The sequence below is a fragment of the Entelurus aequoreus genome, linkage group LG14 (genome assembly GCF_033978785.1).
Source record: "Entelurus aequoreus isolate RoL-2023_Sb linkage group LG14, RoL_Eaeq_v1.1, whole genome shotgun sequence".
NCBI classification, from domain to species: domain Eukaryota; kingdom Metazoa; phylum Chordata; class Actinopteri; order Syngnathiformes; family Syngnathidae; genus Entelurus; species Entelurus aequoreus.
In genome coordinates, this window is record NC_084744.1 from 44,295,800 (window position 1) to 44,312,109 (window position 16,310).

Sequence of the window (16,310 nt, forward strand, 5' to 3'; positions counted from 1 at the left end):
AGCTCTGTTTTCATCTCAAAATTCCACAGTATTCTGGACATCTGTGTTGGTGAATCTTTTGCAATTTGTTTAATGAACAATGAAGACTGCAAAGAAGAAAGCTGTAGGTGGGATCGGTGTATTAGCGGCTGGCTGTAGCAACACAACCAGGAGGACTTTGACTTGGATAGCAGACGCGCTATCCGAGGCTAGCCGCCGACCGCACGGATGATCGGGTGAAGTCCTTCGTTGCTCCGTCGATCGCTGGAACGCAGGTGAGCACGGGTGTTGATGAGCAGATGAGGGCTGGCTGGCGTAGGTGGATAGCTAATGTTTTTAGCATAGCTCTGTGAGGTCCCGTTGCTAAGTTAGCTTCAATGGCGTCGTTAGCAACAGCATTGTTAAGCTTCGCCAGGCGGGAAAGCATTAACCGTGTAGTTACAGGTCCATGGTTTAATAGTATTGTTGATTTTCTGTCTATCCTTCCAGTCAGGGGTTTATTTCTTTTGTTTCTATCTGCAGTTAAGCTCAATGCTATCACGTTAGCTCCGTAGCTAAAGTGCTTCGCTGATGTATTGTCGTGGAGATAAAAGTCACTGCGAATGTCCATTTCGCGTTCTCGACTCTCATTTTCAAGAGGATATAGTATCCGAGGTGGTTTAAAATACAAATCCGTGATCCACAATAGAAAAAAGAGAAAGTGTGGAATCCAATGAGCCAGCTTGTACCTAAGTTACGGTCAGAGCGAAAAAAGATGCGTCCTGCACTGCACTCTAGTCCTTCACTCTCACGTTCCTCATCCACAAATCTTTCATCCTGGCTCAAATTAATGGGGTAATCGTCGCTTTCTCGGTCCGAATCGCTCTCGCTGCTGGTGTAAACAATGGGGAAATGTGAGGAGCCTTTCAACCTGTGACGTCACGCTACTTCCGGTACAGGCAAGGCTTTTTTTTATCAGCGACCAAAAGTTGCGAACTTTATCGTCGTTGTTCTCTACTAAATCCTTTCAGCAAAAATATGGCAATATCGCGGAATTATCAAGTATGACACATATAATGGATCTGCTATCCCCGTTTAAATAAAAACATTTCATTTCAGTAGGCCTTTAATAATTACCATATACCGTATTTTTCTGACTATAAGTCGCAGTTTTTTTTCATAGTTTGGCCGGGCTCCAGTGCGACTTATATATGTTTTTTTCCTTCTTTATTATGCATTTTCGGCAGGTGCAACTTATACTCCAGTGAGATTTATACTCTGAAAAATACAGTAAATATAACTACACAATATAAAACCAAACAAATCATCAACGAGCAAACTAATTTAAAGACTCGGATAAAATATTACTTTCTTTTTAAAAACCTGTTTACTTTCAATGCCGGTGAGAATTGGAGGCAGGTTATTCCAAAGCGATAAAGATCTATAAATAAAAGATTTCCGTAATGTCTCCCAATTTTTTAGTCTTTGGTATGACTCGGTATGTGGGTGTTATTTCATGTCTAAAGGGCTTTCTTAATGTTAAAAACTATATTTAGAAAGTTGAAAACGTTTTTTTTTTATGCTCCAGCTTTGCAATTATTCCATTTATAAACAATAATTCCTCCTTCCGCAAAAAATACATTTACCATGGCCAGGATCCAATTAACAGCAAAAAAAAAGAGTTTACTGGAGGAGTGTCTAAACCAGTGGTTCTTAACCTTGTTGGCGGTACCGAATTCACCAGTTTCATATGCACATTCACTGAACCCTTCTTTAGTGAAAAATAAAAACAATTTTTTTTTTCAAATTCAAGGCAAAGTTATATGTTTTTTTACTGGTGCACAAAATGAACCGTGCATGAACATCACCTTGTTCAAAGAACAAAACCAACACAGTGCATCAACTCACAACAAATTACACACCTGCAACTCAGTGTGACTTCTGCTTTTGCCTTTGAGAGGCCAGTTCAGATATGCGTGGCTTCACCTTGGCAAGTGCCACTCTCATGTCATTTTAAATGATAATTGATCAAATAAAATAATTTATTTATTTTCACAGCAAAGTCTGTTCCTTTTAGGGATGATACTCGAAACCGGTTTTCCCGGTTGTTTGATAAGAAATGAACCGAGTCCTCGGACTCGAATCCCTTTTTGAGAACCGGTACCCGTTATCGAGACCACTATAGTAAAGAAAAAGAGTTGGTTCTTTATTCGAATCCCTCGGAACGAATCCCGTCCCGACCAGAAATGCTCCGTGTGACATCACAAGAAATGACGTCACGTAGCTCAGTCATTAAGCGCAGATGGCGAAAGCAGGAAAACAATGGACGGGAAAAAGCGCTCCAAGGTGTAATAAAGTTCAAAACAAAAAGGTATAATCCAATGAATAACTTTACTGAGAAATTTGAGCAGGGTAAAGACACATGAACACTTTTACGACCAACCTGAAACATAGCAACCAGGCTAGCAACGCACCTCCTTTACGGCAGCTGTCACAACGTTCTTAAAGCAACCGCAGCACATACATATATGCCATCTCCCTTTTTTAACTTTTGTTTTTCTTTCCTTGTAAACAAAACAAAATCACACTGTATATGTGTTGTCTGTCTAATTATAAATAATGCAGACGAGGCGTGTTGGCTGAGTTCTTGACGTTTACTTTCACAGCATGCTCATTCTTAGCTGCCGGGTGATGATATGCAACAACACTTTTCGGGGCTACCGCGCCTGCTCGTCACTCCCGTTGCATGCTGGGTAGTGTAGTTGTTATATTCCCTAGCTCATAACATCTTTCCCCCTATAAAGAAATAATGTTAACTCAATAAAGTGTATTTCTTTTTTTAGCTTTAACTTTTCATTTTTTAGCATTGTAACCACATTTGCAAAGAACCTTTCTCTTCATAGAATTTTCTTTCAATAAAGAAATAAAGTGCAAAAATGTCAAAGCATCATAACAAACAGTTATGTCAAATAGCAGCAGAAGTGCACATTTTGGAGAGCTGTATTTTTTTCAGTTTTGTGCCCAAGGGACTGATTTTATTTAACACTATATTATTATTTATACACCTATAGTGATCACAGAGACAGGTTGTTTTTGTGTTACTGTATATATTTGTTTTTCTGAAAAATCCCACTTAATATACTTTGGGTAACAACAGTCAATATTTATTTTTTTTATTTTATTTTTTTAGGGGGGTAACAGTCAATATTTATTTATTTATTAGATTACATTTTTTTCTTATATAATAAAAGTGAGCTTTTGTTAAACCAAATATTGTGTGTTTTTTTCCATATACAACAACCTATCTGGACTCGATAAGAGAATCGATAAGGAATCGGTTCGATAAGAGGATTCGATAATAGGCTCGAACTCGATAATTTCTTATCAAACATCATCCCTAGTTCCTTTTCTTCTTTTTCCACCCAGACATACAATACTAGTACCGTATTTTTCGGAGTATAAGTCGCACCTGCCAAAAATGCATAATAAAGAAGGAAAAAAACATATATAAGTCGCACTGGAGTATAAGTCGCATTTTTGGGGGGAATTTATTTGATAAAAGCCAACACCAAGAATAGACATTTGAAAGGTAATTTAAAATAAATAAAGAATAACTGAGATAGGCTCCAGCGCCCCCCGCGACTCCGAAGGGAATAAGCGGTAGAAAATGGATGGATGGATGGACTGAACAACAGGCTGAATAAGTGTATGTTATATGAGGCATAAGTAACCAACTGAGAACGTGCCTGGTATGTTAACGTAACATATTATGGTAAGAGTCATTCAAATAACTATAACATATAGAACATGCTATACGTTTGCCAAACAATCTCTCACTCCTAATCGCTAAATCCCATGAAATCTTATACGTCTAGTCTCTTACGTGAATGAGCTAAATAATATTATTGGATATTTTACGGTAATGTGTTAATAATTTCACACATAAGTCGCGCCTGAGTATAAGTCGCACCCCCGGCCAAACTATGAAAAAAACTGCGACTTATAGTCGGAAAAACACAGCTCATGAAACACAATATTTTTTGTTATTGTCATTGTAAGTGGGCCAAAACACTTATATTAGAAAATAATGACAGCTGTCATTTGATTATACTAATAAAACATTTAATTTGTTATTTAGTCAGGTTTGGGACAGGTGTGCTCACATGTGCTCCACATGAATGCTCAAGGAGTTTTTGCCTTTGCTCACGCATATGGAAAATTAGAGGGAACATTGTTTGAGGGTATCCATAATACGCCGATAGGGAGAAGTTTTTATTTACACAATGAGTCGGGTGTGTCTTGACCTCCGCGGCGGAGGCTCCGCCGAACCCCTGAAGCCGACTCACCAAACCCCTAGGGTTCGATCGAACCCAGGTTAAGAACCACTGGTCTAAACTCTTTGACTCGGAGGCCGCTTTGGGCTAGAAAATTTGGCCAGGGGCCTAAAACCGACTGCATTTTAAATTAAAAAATATATACACACATACGGTATATACAGCCTATACATATATATGCATATTATATTAATATATTATATACAGTACAGGCCAAAAGTTTAGACACACCTTCTTATTCAATGCGTTTTCTTTATTTTCATGACTATTTACATTGTAGATTGTCACATCAAAACTATGAATGAACACATGTGGAGTTATGTACTTAACATGTTTTATATTCTAGTTTCTTCAAAATAGTTACCCTTTGCTCTGATTACTGCTTTGCACACTCTTGGCATTCTCTCCATGAGCTTCAAGAGGTAGTCACCTGAAATGGTTTTCACTTCACAGATGTCATAGTTTTGATGCCTTCAGTGACAATCTACAAGGTAACTAGTCATGAAAATAAAGAAAACGCATTGAAATAAGAAGGTGTGGCGTGTACTGTATATATATGATATATTTATATACACGTATATATATATATATATATATATATATATATATATATATATATATATATATATATATATATATATATATATTTAATATATATATCCATATATATATACAGTTTATACATATATGTATATATACCGTATATATATATATATACACACGTACATATATACACATACATACACATGTATATACAATATATATATTTATACAGTTCTGAAGTATGTGTATTTATATAGCTATTAAATATATGTGTAATGTAATTAAATAAGAATGTAAATTTTTTTATATCAAAATCACTATACAAACGTCAGTTGTTTTTTTATTATTATTCATTCCAACTCTGTGTGTTGTCTGTCTCAGAGTGACCTGTGATCACGTGTACACAACTGTTTTCACACCTAATCTGCCATCGCAATGCTTTCAGTCTGCATATTCATTTCATACCAAATTGAAGACGGGAAGTTTGCCAAACATGTAAGAATACAGTACAACCTGCGGTAAAGCCATATTTTCGAAAGTAATCGCCAATAGGCTGTCATACGGATGCACACGCGCACGCACACACACACACGCACACACACACGGACACGCATACACACATTACGACGATTTTTTCGCCACAGAGCAGAGCATTGATTGTGACGTAACAACAATCTTTTGTACAAAAATAACGTTGTGGTTTTGTGCAGCCCTTTGAGACATTTGTGATTAAGGGCTACATCAGAGCTGGGCAAATATTTTGACTTGGGGGCACAATGAGAGAAAAAATGTGTCTGGGGGGGCCAATGTGTATGTATAAATGATATATACCGTATTTTTCGGACTATAAGTCGCAGTTTTTTTCCTAGTTTGGCCGGGGGTGCGACTTATACTCAGGAACGACTTATGTGTGAAATTATGAACTCATTACCGTAAAATATCAAATAATATTATTTAGCTCATTCACGTAAGAGACTAGACGTATAAGATTTCATGGGATTTAGCGATTAAGAGTGACAGATTGTTTGGTAAACGTATAGCATGTTCTATATGTTATAGTTATTTGAATGACTCTTACCATAATATGTTACGTTAACATACCAGGCACGTTCTCAGTTGGTTATTTATGCGTCATATAACATACACTTATTCAGCCTGTTGTTCACTGTTCTTTATTTATTTAAAATTGCCTTTCAAATGTCTATTCTTGGTGTTGGCTTTTATCAAATAAATAATCCCCCAAAAATTCGACTTATACTCCAGTGCGACTTATATATGTTTTTTTCCTTCTTTATTATGCATTTTCGGCCGGTGCGACTTATACTCCGGAGCGACTTATACTCCGGAGCGACTTATACTCCGGAGCGACTTATGCTCCGAAAAATATACGGTACACATTTAGCTGTAAAAATCTGCTGTACAGTATGTGTGTTTGGGTCCTTTTTTGCAGGAACACTAATACCAAAAGTCACAATGTCCCATAGAGGTCTAAAAAAGTTATGACAGATCGCCTTAAAAAAAACGGAATGGAATTTTACAGTTTTTTACTGAATGGGACACCCAAAATGTACATTAGAATAAAGAACGTGGGATTTACAATATTAACTATGAACAATAAAACACTGAATATCAACAACATATGAACGTTGCCTGACACATGCGTTTGGGGCTGGCTGCTCTGAAAACAAACCCCGCCCACTCTGCTTTGTTCCTGGTCTGAGCCGCTGTGACCTAGATTACCGTAATAACTCCTATAACACTCAAAAGCACAGATTTCCACCATTGAAATACTTTCTATAGTTTAAGACTTACGGTCATTTAAAAACTGCACTGCACATCACAATGCCGGGTACAGTTTTGATGTTAAAGGTCTAAAAAAAATATGTTGAACGTCCGGCGGGCCGGATTGAAAATCTTAAATGGGCCGCATGTGGCCCGCGGGTCGTATTTTGCCCCGGTCTGGCCTATACAAATAATCGTTGATTGATTCATTGATTAAAGTGTTCAATTTGTCCCATTCCCAAAGTGTCCCATTCAAAACTACTATGCTGCTTGGGCATTAATGGAAAAAGTAAACAAAACACAATAAATAGGCAAAACCTACGAAAAACTAATATTTTTTACACATTATATTTTTGTAGTAAAGGTTCAGCTGCAATATCAACTTAAATAGTGCAGTGGTTTTATAAACACTGTCACGATAACAGCGTTCAAAGCAATGCAGTTATTTTTATGGGCTATTGAATGGACACCGAACTAAAACTATTACAAAGGTTGACTCACCGCTGAATAACTCAAACATTGAATTGTAATGTTGTCGTGCAAATAAGTTAAAACGTGTGCAATGGGAACTGGGTGAGTGTGACCCCTCACCTATGAGCTCTTTGTTCCGGACGTCGAGGGCCATGTTTCTCAGCGCAGTGGCCACCGAACACACCACCCGGTCGTTATCCATCCGCAGCAACTCCACCAGGATGGGCAGTCCTTTCTCCTTACGCACCGCGGCACGGATGTAGGCTGCAAACTGCGGCCACACAGGGAGATGATATCGTTTTCAAAGAGAAACAATAATATTGTGGTTGTGGTATTTTGGCAATTATGCTGAGTGTGTGTCGACTAGTGTTGGACCGGTACCAATATTTTGGTATCGGTACCATTGTATTTCAGTACTTTTCGGTACTTTTCTATATAAAGGGGACCACAGTAAATATCATTATTGGCTTTATTTTGACAAAAAATCTTAGGGTACATTAAACATATGTTTCTTATTGCGAAGTTTGTCCTTAAATAAAATAGTGAATAGAGATGTCCGATAATATCGGCCGTTAAATGCTTTAAAATGTAATATCGGAAATTATCGGTATCGTTTATTTTTTTATTTTTTTTATTAAATCAACATAAAAAACACAAGATACACTTACAATTAGTGCACCAACCCAAAAAAACTCCCTCCCTCATTCACACAAAAGGGTTGTTTCTTTCTGTTATTAATATTCTGATTCCTACATTATTTATCAATATATATCAATACAGTCTGCAAGGGATACAGTCCGTAAGCACACATGATTGTGCGTGCTGCTGGTCCACTAATAGTACTAACCTTTAGCAGTTAATTTTACTAATTTTCATTAATTACTAGTTTCTATGTAACTGTTTTATAATGTTTTACTTTCTTTTTTATTCAAGAAAATGTTTTTAATTTATTTATCTTATTTTATTTTATAATTTAAAAAAAAAAGGATCTTATCTTCACCATACCTGGTGGTCCAAATTAGGCATAATAATGTGTTAATTCCACGACTGTATATATCGGCATCGGTTGATATCGTATCGGTAATTAAAGAGTTGGACAATATCGGATATCGGCAAAATAATAAGTAGTAAGTAAACAAACAAAGACTCCTAATTAGTCTGCTGACATATGCAGTAACATATTGTGTCATGTATCTACCTATTATTTTGTCAACATTATTAAGGACAAGAGGTAGACAATGGATTTTTAATGTACTTGTTCATTTACTGTTAATATCTGGTTATTTTCTATTTTAACATGTTCTATCTACACTTTTGTTAAAATGTAATAATCACTTATTCTTCTGTTGTTTGATACTTTACATTCGTTTTGGATGATACCACACATGTGGGCTCTGTACCGAGGATGTCGTTGTGGCTTGTACAGCCCTTTGAGACACTTGTGATTTAGGGCTATATAAATAAACATTGATTGATTGATTGATTGACATTTAGGTATCAATCCGATACCAAGTAGTTACAGGATCATACATTGGTCATATTCAAAGTCCTCATGTGTCCAGGTACATATTTCCTGAGTTTATAAACATAATATACTTTTTTAAAAAAAAACGAAAGAAGATTTTGCGATGCTAAAAAAATTTGATGTATCAACTAGATACGCTCCTGTTCTTGGTTAGGTGTAGATCCACCTATGGCGTTTGTTTATATTGTAGCGTCCCAGAAGAGTTGGTGCTGCAGGGAATTCTGGGAATTAGTTCTGTAGTGTAGTGCAAAATATTCTCCCAAAATGTGTTTGTCATTGTTGTTTAGTGTGCTTTCCCTATATGGCACATGTTTATGACAGTGTTGGCGTTGTTCATACGGTCACCATTAGTGTGACATGTATGGCTGTTGACTAAGTATGCGCTTCATTCAAATGTGTGCAGTGTGTTCAAAAGCGAGCTGATCGTCTTAATGGTTAACGATTGAATATAGTGAAGTCCTGTTTTAACCTAGTCAACCTTAGACCATTACTAGCACATCCAATGTCATAACTCTGGTGTGAAGTGAAGCATGTCTAACTATTACTCATCCAACAGGGACAATACTTGAAATACATGTACTTGATTAGTGATTTAGAAGTAGCTATAACATTGCATACTGCGGATAGACTGGTACTTTTTAGAGGCGGTACGGTACCGAATATGATTCATTAGTATCGCGGTACTATACTAATACCGGTATACCGTACAAGCCTAGTGTAGACTGCAACTAAGTACCTTCCAGTTGCCTGCGGAAAGGTTCTGAAGTGACCCAGCAGCGCCCTCCAGTGTTGAGGGGTTGGAGCTCTCAGCAAGGAGTGTCAAGTAAGGCTTAACCACAGCAGGGTGCCACAGCATCTCAGCCCCCGTGGGCAGCTTGGAGAAGCCTGGGATGGGCCCCACGCCGTCCCACTGAGGAAACAACCACTGGCTATTAAACAGACATTTCATCATTGACGTGTCTTTTTCTGCACACTTACAGTGTCTTCTTGGGAGTTCTTTTTCTTCTTCTTCTTCTTTTTCCCCCAGCAGCTGGAGGTCAAGTCTTTAGAGGGCGACTCGCTGCCCAGGAGGCCGTCTACCTCCTGCACCCCTATCAGTCGGGACGGCGGCAGCTCCAGCTCCAAGCGATAGGACAGGTTCCTTAGCGTGCAAATGCAGTTCTCCACTATCTGATGGCGGGCACGGAGGAGACAAAAAAGAGCAGCTTACTAAATGACGCCCACCAGTGACTTTTAGACACTTGAACAAAGTGTCTAAAATTCTTGTCTTTAATTTTGCCTTTTTTTTTTTTTCCCCAAAAAATATATCCGGAGTCATCTTATGTTCACGTCAAACGGAATACTTAGACCACAGCAAATTCTAATGCTGTTTTCGAACACTAATATGTGTTTAATTAATTTGTGGCATCTCAAGGTGTCGCAGTCCGATTTTGATATCAGATATCGCTCATATATCATTATATCAGAAAAAAATATATATATATACCGTCGTGGTCAAACGGAACTTTCCTCCAGAAGGTCTTATCTTTGTCCATGTGATGTCAGATGTAACACAAATTGAGCTGTTTGGCCATAATACCAAGCAATATGTTTGGAGGAGAAAAGGTGAGGCCTTTAATCTCAGGAACACCATTCCTACCGTCAAGCATGGTGGTGGTAGTATTATATTGAGTTTCCAATCATTTCTACAACTAGGTTTTTATCCTCCTTTTTTATTGTCCCATTTACTCTGAAAAGCACCAGTTCCATTGGCAGCAAAACAGGCCCAGAGCATAATAATGCTTGACGGTAGGTGTGGTGTTCCTGGGATTAAAGGCCTCACCTTTTCTACTCGAAACCTATTGCTGGGTATTGTGGCCAAACAGGTCATTTTTTGTTCCATCTGACCACAGAACTTTCCTCCAGAAGGTCTTATCTTTGTCCATCTGATATCAGATGTAACAAAAATTGAGCTGTTTGGCCACAATGTCCAGCAATATGTTTGGAGGAGAAAAGGTGAGGCCTTTAATCCCAAGAACATCATGCCTACTGTCAAGCATGGTGGTGGTAGTATTATGCTCTGGGCCTGTTTTGCTGCCAATGGAACTGGTGCTTTAAATGGGACAATGAAAAAGGAGGATTACCTCCAATTCTTCAGGACAACCTAAAATCATCAGCCAGGAGGTTGGGTCTTGGGCGCAGTTGGGTGTTCCAACAGGACGGTGACATGTCAAAAGTGGTAAAGGAATGGCTAAATCAGGCTAGAATGAAGGTTTTAGAATGGCCTTCCCAAAGTCCTGACTTAAACGTGTGGACAATGCTGAAGAAACAAGTCCATGTCAGAAAACCAACACATTTAGCTGAACTGCACCAATTTTTGTCAAGAGGAGTGGTCAAAAATTCAACCAGAAACTTGCCAGAAGCTTGTGGATGGCTACCAAAAGCGGTAGTCACCTGAAATTGTTTTCACTTCACGGGTGTGTTTGAAGCTCATGGAGAGAATGCCAAGAGTGTGCAAAGCAGTAATCAGAGCAAAGGGTGGCTATTTTGAAGAAACTAGAATATAAAACATGTTTTCAGTTATTTCACCTTTTTTTTAAGTACATAACTCCACATGTGTTCATTCATAGTTTTGATGTGACAATCTACAATGTAAATAGTGAAAATAAAGAAAACGCATTGAATGAGGAGAAGGTGTGTCCAAACTTTTGGCCTGTACTGTATAATATTACTATTATATATATATATTTTTTAAAACAATAGCAAAAGTAATATACACATCATGCAATTCTCTGAGAAAGAGAATACAAGTAAAAATGGAGTCAATATCAGTTCAATGACTCACACCAAGTAAGCACTTTTCTTTTTTACCCCGGTGGACTTATGATGTGTGGCATGTGTGTGTGAGCGTGTGGATGTGTGTGTGCAAGAGTGTGCATGTGTGTGTGAGTGTGTGCATGTGTGTGAGTGTGTGCATGTGTGTGTGCATGTTTAGGAGTGTGCGACAGTGCTGTATTGTACCTTGCTGTCGAAGTCTGAGGTGTTTACGCAGGCTTTGATGACGTAGAGGAGTGAGTCAACCAGACCCTCACAGGTGCGCATCTGTTTTCTGGCCTCCTCGCCAGCTGAGCTCAGGTTCCTGTTGGAAGAGCAAACACACACACACACACACACACACACACACACACGCTGTAAGGATGTGTAAACATGACAGAGCAGCGTGTGTGTTCTACTTGTGTCATCACTCCTCTATTGTGTATTCCATCTTGTGTGGTCTGACTGGAAACATTCATACGCAAAAAAACGTCATCTATGTATGGAAGTAGAATTGTCTCACATCAACTTATATATATCAACATGATATTATTACATATGCATATATTAATAAATATACAAATACAAATGTGATATACAAATAAATAAACAATTGGTATAAATAAACGCGTATTTGTAAACGTATTTTTGAGATTTGAAAATATATACAAATCAAATTTATAAATATAAAAATGTGACATCCAAATAAATCAAGAATTTGTATAAATAAACGTGTACTTGTAAATATATTTTTGAGATTTTAATATAAATATGCTTGATTTTGTATGCATATATTAATAAATATACAAATACAAATGTGATATACAAATAAATAAATAGTTTGTATAAATAAAGACGTATTTGTAAATATATTTTTGAGATTTGAAAATATATACAAATAAAATTTAGAAATATAAAAATGTGACATACAAATAAATCAAGAATTTGTATAAATAAACGTGTATTTGTAAATATATTTTTGAGATTTGAATATAAATATGCTTGATTTTGTATGCATATATTAATAAATATACGAATACAAATGTGATATACAAATAAATAAATAGTTTGTATAAATAAAGACATATTTGTAAATATATTTTTGAGATTTGAAAATATATATACAAATAAAATTTAGAAATATAAAAATGTGACATACAAATAAATCAAGAATTTGTATAAATAAACGTGTATTTGTAAATATATTTTTGAGATTTGAATATAAATATGCTTGATTTTGTATGCATACATTAATTAATATACAAATACAATTGTGATATACAAATAAATAAATAGTTTGTATAAATAAAGACGTATTTGTAAATATATTTTTGAGATTTTAAAATATATACAAATAAAATGTATACATATAAAAATGTAACATGCAACTAAATCAAGAATTTGTATGAATAAACGTGTATTTGTAAATATATTTTTGAGATTTGAATATAAATATGCTTGATTTTGTATTTGTATTGAATTTGCATATGAGGATCGCTTTTTTGCTTTTGTGTCAATGAGACATTCCTACCACAAACCAGATGCACGAATAAATGTGACCTACACACTCCCCTGAACAACCAGCAGAGGGCACTGCAGCAGAGCGGTCTGGGTCACAGAGCATAATATGCATTATATGCAAAATGCCCGGAGTTCTCTGCACAAAAACAATCCACGTCTTTACAGAGAGCACGCACAACCGGCCTGAGATAGCTAACGTTAGCGTTGTATTAGCTAATGCTAATTTATCCAGTTCATCTGAAAGACCTTATTTTATTGTATCAATGCCGTTTAATGACCTTGTCCCTATGTAGATACTAATCTCTTATCAGTGCAGTGTGTGAATCTGGCTGCAGTGCCCTCTGCTGGTTGTTCAGGGGAGCATGTAGGTCACATTTATTTGCTACCTGCTGCCACATTGTTGATTGTCACGTCATGTTCGGATGTACATTGTGGTCTTTGCTCCACAGTAAGTCTTTGCTGTCGTCCAGCGTTCTGTTTTTGTTTACTTTGTCGCCAGTTCAGTTTTAGTTTCGTTCTGCATACGCTTCCCTAAGCTTCAATGCCTTTTTTTAGGGGCATTCACCTTTTGTTTATTTTTGGTTTAGGCATTAGACACCTTTTTACTTGCACGCTGCCTCCCGCTGTTTCCGACATCTACAAAGCAATTAGCTACCGGCTGCCACCTACTGATATGGAAGAGTATTACACGGTTACTCTGCCGAGCTCTAGACAGCACAGACACTCAACAACAACACATCATTTGCAGACTATAATTACTGGTTTGCAAAAAATATTTTTAACCCAAATAGGTGAAATTAGATAATCTCCCACGGCACACTAGTGTGCATTTTAGTTGACACTAACAGAAAACCTACACTGTTTGCAAATGTGACTCCTTCTTCTGGCAAATGAGGCTTAATCACAACAAGTGCAGTCACAAAAGTTATCCACCAGGGGGCGCACACGCGCTATACGTTACCTGAAACAACCTGTGGTATTCCTCAGCACCAGTGATGAGTGAAATTTCAGCTTGTGGTCCTCTTCGAAGGTGGAGCTGCTCCAGCCCGAATGGGGTATGATCACAGTGTTGGTCAGGCTGGTCAAGGCGTCGTGAATGATTGTCATCTTGACGGCGTCGCACGACGACAGGTTCCACAGCACCCCTGTGGTGAGAGAGCACGCACGCACGTGAGGAAAATGAGAGGGAGGAGGCACGAAGGCCTCGGGTTATGTCAGTTGCGGTGTGCAGCCCGGGGGAACCCTGCAGAGACGAGATGACAATCTGACCACATGCGTGCAGAAAAGCAACAAAATAAAACAAAAATACACGCAGAGGATTTAATTGAAAATATTCATCTTTCACATCACTGCTGAATCCCCCTGGGGTGATAAATAAAAAAAAAAAGGTGGAACAAAAGGCAAGGGCTGTAGCATAAGAAATGAAACATAAATAATGTAATAGATCTTTTTACAATGACGCTCTCCGCCTTCCAAATTCAAATTTTTATTGTTGGCAGCCTTTGAAGCTGCATCTGTCTGACTAGCCAGTATGGAGCATGTTCCTGTCATTAGTTAACGTTAAAGTTAAAGTACCAATGATTGTCACACACACACACACTAAGTGTGGTGAAATTAATCTCTGCATTTGACCCATCACCCTTGATCACCCTCCGGGAGGTGAGGGCAGCATTGAGCGTGTCTGTGTTTATTGACAACAAGACATCATGGCGGAGCCGAAGTCGAGTTTCTTAACATGGAGATATTCTCACTACTTTTCTTTTCTCGAGCACAAAGAAAACAACATTTTAGTTCAATGTAAGTTGTGTCTTGGATCAAATATCCTATTTACTGCCCAAAACAGCAATTCAAATCTCCTGAAACACCTACAAAAGCAACATGCTTCGAGAAAGCTAGTAAAGAGAGACACACTTCACCTCCACCTCCACCTCCACCTAAGCAACATCGGCTGGATTTTAACGGAGGGACTGCTAGCCAGGACAACATTGATAGAGCCATTGCAGCGTATGTGCTAGAAGACATACAGGCTATTTCTACAGTGGAGTCACCCGCTTTCAGGCAGCTAATTAGCAGGATACCGGGCGTCAAACGACAAATGGCACAGAACACATTTTCCAAGTACCTGGACACAGTGGACAGTGAGTACATAAACATGGAAAGCAAGCTAAAGAAAACACTCCAAACTCTGCCTCTGCTCATCATTCTTAACTGAAGGTATACACACTCTTGTCAATTCTCTTATATACTCTTTCATTCTAGATTTCTAGAGTGTTTGATTATCACATCACTCTAAATGTATAGACTATAAAGTTCACAAACATAAAGAGGGATCCTAGTGGGCCAGGCCAATCTTTCCTTTTCTCTAAACTAAAACTGGGGAAATGCGTAGAGTGTTCTGGGCTTCAGTACATTGTTGATCTCCTGAAGACATGATTTTATTTCACAATTCCTTGAGAGAAAAAAACGCCTGTTTATCTTTGTGTATGTATGTCATGTGTGCCTTCCTTGGGTGAAGCCAGGTTTACAGCTATGTTGTGACATGTTGTTATTATGCTATTTGTTAATTATGTATGTTATGTTGCAGCTATTTAAAATAGTTTTGTCAATTTGTTCTGGCCTGAAACTAATTGGCCCTTTGAAACATATCTTTGTCTTTGTGTGTTGTATGTAGACCACATTGCTTAGCAAACTTCAGTGATGCAAGTTGATCAACAGATTGTATTATTCTCCAGTGAAATAACAGTACTGAAATGAAGGCTAAAAGGGCATTAAACAGTTACTTTTCACAGTAACGCATAACTTTTTGGTTTAAGTAACTGAGTTAGTAACTGAGTTACTTTTGAAATAAAGTAACTACTAATTGTACCTAGTTACTGGTTTTCAGTAAGTAACCCAACACTGAATCTGATACATCTGATATATCACTAAGCTTTAGAACTTTGTTGTCGTATGTGGGCTCTGTACCGAGGATGTCGTTGTGGCTTGTACAGCCCTTTGAGACACTTGTGATTTAGGGCTATATAAATAAACATTGATTGATTGATTGATTGATGTTGTAAAAATCTCCTTCCACGTCTGTCTCTGACACCCGCATTTCAGGCTCGCTCTGGAAACACTCTGTGGAAACGCTCCCCACCCACATTACTTGGTGCCTCGTTTGAGCTGCTGTGAATTAGATTACCATAGTAACTAATTAGATGACCATAGTAACTAGTATATCATGCAAAAGCGCAGATTCCAACCATTGAAATACTTTGTATAGTTGAAGACTTACGGTCATTAGAAAACATCACTGCACATCATAATGGCAGCTACACTTTCCATCTTAAAGATCTAAAATAATTATTTGGGAATGTCCAACGGGACAGATTGAAAAGCTTAAC

At 37.7% G+C, this 16,310-nt stretch overlaps 1 protein-coding gene across 4 annotated transcripts in view; it reads right to left on the minus strand.

Moving 5' to 3' along the window:
- Positions 1-16,310, minus strand: part of LOC133664931 (plakophilin-4-like) — a 246,263-nt gene that overhangs the window by 13,993 nt on the left and 215,960 nt on the right. For all 4 annotated transcript variants that reach the window (XM_062069971.1, XM_062069969.1, XM_062069972.1 and 1 more), the window contains 5 exons: positions 13,889-14,072; positions 11,614-11,731; positions 9,592-9,783; positions 9,350-9,523; positions 7,209-7,359 (listed from right to left, as the gene is read on the minus strand). In XM_062069971.1, the coding sequence (XP_061925955.1) occupies positions 7,209-7,359; positions 9,350-9,523; positions 9,592-9,783; positions 11,614-11,731; positions 13,889-14,072 (819 nt within the window). The remainder of the gene's footprint in view (positions 1-7,208; positions 7,360-9,349; positions 9,524-9,591; positions 9,784-11,613; positions 11,732-13,888; positions 14,073-16,310) is intronic.